At 41.6% G+C, this 6,100-nt stretch overlaps 1 protein-coding gene across 1 annotated transcript in view; it reads right to left on the reverse strand.

Annotated features, from left to right (window-relative positions):
- Positions 1-1,273, reverse strand: part of GLRA3 (glycine receptor alpha 3) — a 369,294-nt gene extending 368,021 nt beyond the window's left edge. The window contains 2 exon segments of the mRNA XM_082269464.1: positions 905-930; positions 932-1,273. Of these exon segments, the coding sequence (XP_082125590.1) occupies positions 905-930; positions 932-976 (71 nt within the window). The 5' untranslated portion in view covers positions 977-1,273.
- Positions 1,274-6,100: the final 4,827 nt, after the last annotated feature.

Here is a 6,100-nt window from a genome sequence, read left to right on the forward strand (position 1 = left end):
AGAGATTGATAGAGATGGTGTGTGTGTTTTAGAGAGAAAGAGAAATGGGTAGAAAGAGAAGGGGACAGAGAGAATGAAGGAGGAAGGAAGGAGAGAGAATGAAAAGTGGGGGGAGAGAGAGATAGAGAGAGAAATTACCCCATTACCCCCCCCCCCCACCCAAACCAAACTGCTTTGGCAATGCTAAAATGTACTTGGTCCTGCCAATAAAGCTTATTTGAATTTGAATTTGAATTTGAATTTGAGAAAGTGTGTGAGAGAGTGAGAGAAAATGTAAGAGAGGGCGGGGGGGGGTTGGGAGAGAGAGAGAGAGAGAGAGAGAGAGAGAGAGAGAGAGAGAGAAGAGAGAGAGAGAGAATGAGAGAGAGAGAGAGAGAGAGAGAGAGAGAGAGAGAGATTGTGTGTTACAAAGAGAAAAAAAGGGGAAAGGGAGAGGGATCAGAGAGAGATTGAGAAAAAGAGAAGAGATAGAGAGATGCTAAATGCCCTAAATGACCAATACCTGTATCGCTGCAGAAACATTGCTGTATATCACAGTGCCCTGAACTCAATGTAGTACAATGAATGGAATAAACCACAACAAACTTTAAATCTGACTTAATCTATGTTTAATCGAATACTGTACTGTAATTGTAATCATAATCACAAATGAGGTGGCATTTGAGAACTGACACCATTAAAGGTCATATAAATATGTAAATATTATATATATATAATATATTACTAATGCCACTCACAGTGCACACTCTAACGATTCCTCAAATAAAAATAAAAAAATAACATGAATGAATGAATGAATGAATAAAGATGCATGTAGAAGTTTCAGTGCTGACTACAGGTTGCAGAGTCAGTGCTGCGGTAAGTAATGGGTATACAGTAATGGGTATAAGAGCTGATCACTTACCTTAGTAAAAGTGCCGCTTCCCAGAAAGTAGAACCCGGACACAGCAGTTAGGATAGATCTTATCCTTGCCATGGTCGCTTGTGATAGGCTGTGTGATGCAAACCATGAAAGTGACAGATGAGTGGAGCAGGTAGTATAGGAATGAGCGGGGCGCAGGGTTCAGCACCACGGACAGCTCACATCGAGTTCCGGTAATCCCAATCAGCCCGATGAAACGTCAGCCCCGCCGTCATCTACAGGAGATTATTATAGGAATGGGGGGCTTCTCTTGTAGATTTGATCAATGGCACGAAATCCACAGCAAGGACAATGAGAATGAAGAGCAGGCAGAAGCGTGGAGTCCGGTGCATTCCTATACACTGAAATGTGTCTGAGCTTTGGCTGGAGGATGGACCATGGAGCAGAGGATGGATGCAGACGTGTTAGACAACAGCCAATGAGAGAAGGAGCTCATTTGATGGCAGAATAAAAGGGCAGTAGTAACCTCTTTTATCCTGACTATACACGTGGGTCCTAGTAATAGAATGCAGGAATAAAGTTCTCATACATGGATCTCGATTTACTTACTATTTCCTACATGATCACGAACTAGATCTGTAATTAAGTGTTTCATAGATAGAAAAGTGTAGGTTTGCCCATGTGCCCTGTTCCTGATCAGCATGCTAATAGGACTACTTGAGAATTGTTGCACATATTTTGTATGCATACATCATTTTTTTTACTTTGAACCTATCATCCTCTAGATACAGCCTTGATTGATGTGCTTCATATAGCAGAGAGAACCTGTCTGGACAGTATTGTTGATCTGTTGCTTAGGCTTTATATCTGTGATCACAAAGCAGAGTTTCCAGTAGGGAGCAATAAAGACAGTGGATGTCTTCTTTTTCTCTTCTAATGTAATAGCTTTATCACTGCAGGCTGTCACAATGGCAAGATCAGCTGTGACCAGTATGGAGACAGGGTCAGCCAGAGCCCAGGGCAAGGATGCAGAATTGCGCCCCCTCCCCCACTATTAATACATGCTGTAGAATGGGTGTACCACCCTGTGTCAATTTTTTGTCTGTTTTCTTCACTGCACCCAGGGACACTGTCCCTCCTGCCCACCCCTTGTCCCTTCCCTGGCTGTGACCAAAGGACTAATGCTGGCCATTCATGTATAGATTTTTGTTTAGAAATTTTCATTTAAAGACAATTCCTTTGATTTTCTAATCGTTAGTGGGGTCAAATCGATGTCTGTTTTCAACTGCCGTGATGGGAAAATTGAAAGGGGTAGGAAAGAAAACTTTTCTCGATCAACTAATTTTCGGGCAGTGTATGTGGTTATTGCTCAGAAATTACATTCATTTTGAAATTGAATGTTAAAAGCAAAAGACAATTTTTGAATGACATTTGTCCATTCATCGAATTTTCAAAGAATTTTCGTATGAATGTTCATACAAACATTCTTTTCCAAAAATCTATATATGTATGGCCAGCTTACTATGCTCTTGTGTGATTGTCATCCAGATAACCAATGTGCCAACCCACCCTGTTGCTTGAAGAAATAGATCATTAATATATAATACTTAAACACCCTATCTAGTATATAAAGCATTAATAAAACCAAAAATGCTATATTCTAGCTTAACCAATCTATAAATGAGGTGGGTGTATTCATTTTCTTTTTTTAGTTTTTTTTTTAGGTTTTTCCTTTTATTTTTACCTGGTGATCCAGCCAGTAACACACATGCTGTGGCCTGGTTCACAACTTTCTGTTTTATGTGAATTGTGTAATGCAGGGGTGTCAAACTCAGTTTAATTGCGGGCCGCATCAGCATTATGATGGCCCTGGAAAGGGCCAGTTGTATCTATAGGACTAGATATCCAGAGCATTCCCTACCCTTACATAAGACGCCAAGAGCCTCTCCACCATCAGAAGTTGAGTCCCCCACCCTCCCTTACATCACAGTGCACCCCCATTGCCTTGTGCTGCTGCTGGGAAGAAGCTGGAGGCAATGCTGGAAAGCAGAAAGTACAGGATCTAGAGGAGGACCAGAGGGGGGCTAGAGCTCTTCTGCAGCTGCAGGAGAGGTGTGAGGGCCACATGAAATGGCCTGGAGGGCCGGGTTGGGCCCGCAGGCCTTGTGTTTGACACATGTGGTGTAATGCATGAAAACACATGTCAAAAATACTCATTGGGGCTCACTTCCTAAGAGCCCTTTCACACTGAGGCACTTGACAACTGCCCATAAAACGCTGAGTGCTTTTGCAGCACTTTTCTGGCATTAGTGGGGCACTTTTTAAGGACACATGACCCAAAAACTGCTTCAAGAACCATTTTAAAGCACTTTTGAAGCCCTTTTCAGGCGCTTCCGATTCATTTCAATGGAGAGGGGCATTTTTGAGGAGTTTTCTTTCAGAACTTCAAACATGCTCCAAAGATGCTGCTTGCAGATTGTTTTCACTGCCCCGCCAGCGCCACCGCCCCAGTGTGAAAGCAATCGTTGATTTTAATGGGAATAGATTTTCGTGAGCTTTCCTGGCACTTTTTATTAGCACCAAAGTGATTGCAAAGCGCCTCAGTGTGAAAGGGCTCTCAAGCTTGAGAGTGTAAAATCTGGTGCAGCTCTGCATAGAAACCAATCAGCTTCCAGGTTTTTTTGTCAAAGCTTAAAGGGTAACTCCACTTCCGTGGGAAAAACAAATAGCAAATGAAGAAAAACAATATAGCTTATACAATTGCGACACAAATCATACTGTAATTGAATGTTATTAAAACGACCTTTCCTTTTCAATCTGCAGCTGTTGTAATTTTCTGAAATTGCAATGCAATATGGCTACCTGGAGCTGTGTACTGACCACACCCCAGAAACATCATGTCCTGCTTGTGTGATTGGCTCACCAATTTTCCCAGAAGTCTGCTTAAGATGCAAGTCAGATTTCTGGCATCCCCTGCAATAAAAATGTCATCTTTGGTGAGATACTCCCAATAGGAACACGTTTAAAGGGATGCAGACCCAGCAGCTTTCCTCATTAGTGGAAGCCCTGAAGCTGCACAGCTGATAGATAAATGTGAAACCACTCCCATTTGACCCACTCAGCACAGAGGCACAGAGGAACAAACAATGATTTCTTCAGAATAACAAAAGGTAGGAATCTGCAACAAAGTTTGCTACAATCCTTGTAATGTACAGAGATCACCCAGAGAGGAATGTTTTTTTCTCAACAAAAGTGGAGTTACGCTTTAACTGAACAAGCTGAAGTTGGAAACTGATTGACTTCCATGCATCGCTGCAATAGATTTTGCAGCGGTTTTAGTAAGTCAAACCCCATTGGGTTTGATGAGGCCATTCACATCTGTGCACTGTGTTGTAAAAAATGAGGCTTATCCAATTTTAGATCCGTTTACAGTATATGTGTTCTCTGGCTCATTAAAGTGTTTGGAAGTGAATTAAAATGCACATACTTTGCATTTACATGCATTTTATTTAATGCACGTTCAACTAGTTGTGGGTAAGCACATGGTAGCTTGTCATCTAGTGATTACAGGCACCTCCCCTGGAGACCTGCTGTGTGCTCAGCCGGGAGATACATTCCCACATGATGTCACTACAGGAAAATCCTTTTCATTGGCTAAAACCAAAAATGCACAACACATGAGAACACTTTTAAATGTGCAAAGACGAATATTAAAAAGCAAAAGGAAAAATGCATGACAGCAAAAAATGGATAGATATTAACAGGGTGGTTCCACTCTATGGAGAAACAATGGAGACACCTTTGGACAGCAGCTTTGTCAATTTTGGGAGAGGGTAGTGCTAGATGCACCATGAGGATTTAGATGCAGTTGACTAAAAAATTGAAACCAAACTCCAGCTAACAATTTTTAGACAGTCACAGCAACAGTTTTTTTTTCATTTTGGGATAAAGGTTTTATATAAATAAGTAAAAGCTGACCATTGTGAGCACCCCTGTCAGTTAAATGGCGTGTCTCAACCCTCTAACTTCCACTTTTAGTCAATAGCTTGATCTGTTAAAGGAAACTTTAAAAAAAAAAAAAAAATAATAACAAACTTACAGGCTGGGTCACCAGATAAAATAAAGGAAAACAGTCTAAAAAATAAAACCAATACCACTACATGCAGGAACTGAAAAGGTGCAGAATAATACTGTATTTCTATATATATTTTTGATTTGGGGTTTAAAATACCTTTAAAGTGGAACTAAACTTATCAATTACAAAACAGTTAAGGCCCGTACACACGTACCGATCGTCGGCATACAAACGTCGGTGGACGAAGGATCTGCCGATTGTACGCGTGTTAGTATGGTGCCTCCGACAGATGTCTGCGCACAATCCGCGGACAAAAGTCTTTCGTGCAAACATGAAAATATTTGTATGCCGACACCAGAACGGACGATTGTTCGCCTGTCAGTACACAATTCGGCCGACAGACCGCAGATTTGCAAGACTGGGCATGCTCAGAAAATAGAAAACACAGGGAAAGTTAACCATTACATGACATCACTTCTGCAGTCGGCGGACAAAATTCTTGTGCTGTCCTTGTGCTGTCTTTGCACTTTTCAGCAGACACCGACATCCCGGGGAGAAAAGAGGAACATTTGTATGCCGACCATCGGTACGTGTGTACGGGGCTTTACATTCAGGACATGCTGTGACGGTCACAGTTGCATGTGCTCTAAACCACTGTCAAACCATTAAATGTACTAAATGAATATAATGGTGCAGCACTATAATCTAATAATAAGTGATACAATATTAAACAAATACACATATAAATATAAATAATCAGAATGTGATATATACACTATATTACCAAAAGTATTGGGACATCTGCCTTTATACGCGCAAGAACTTCAATGGCACCCCAGTCTTAGTCCAAAGGGTTTAAGATGGCAGCTATAACAGCTTCAACTCTTTTAGGAAGGCTGTCCACAAGGTTTAGGAGTGTGTCTATGGGAATGTTTGACCATTCTTTCATAAGGACATTTGGGGTCAGGCACTGATGTTGGAGAGAAGGCCTGGCTCACAGTCTGCCCTCTAGTTCATCCCAAAGGTGTTCTATCGGGTTGAGGTCAGGACTCTGTACAGTCCAGTCAAGTTACTCCACCCAAACTCGCTCATCCATGTCTTTATGAACCTTGTTTTTTGCACTAGTGCGCAGTCATGTTGGAACAGGAAGTGGCCATGCCCAA

Source organism: Pelophylax lessonae (genome assembly GCF_965119305.1).
Source record: "Pelophylax lessonae genome assembly, chromosome: 1".
NCBI classification, from domain to species: domain Eukaryota; kingdom Metazoa; phylum Chordata; class Amphibia; order Anura; family Ranidae; genus Pelophylax; species Pelophylax lessonae.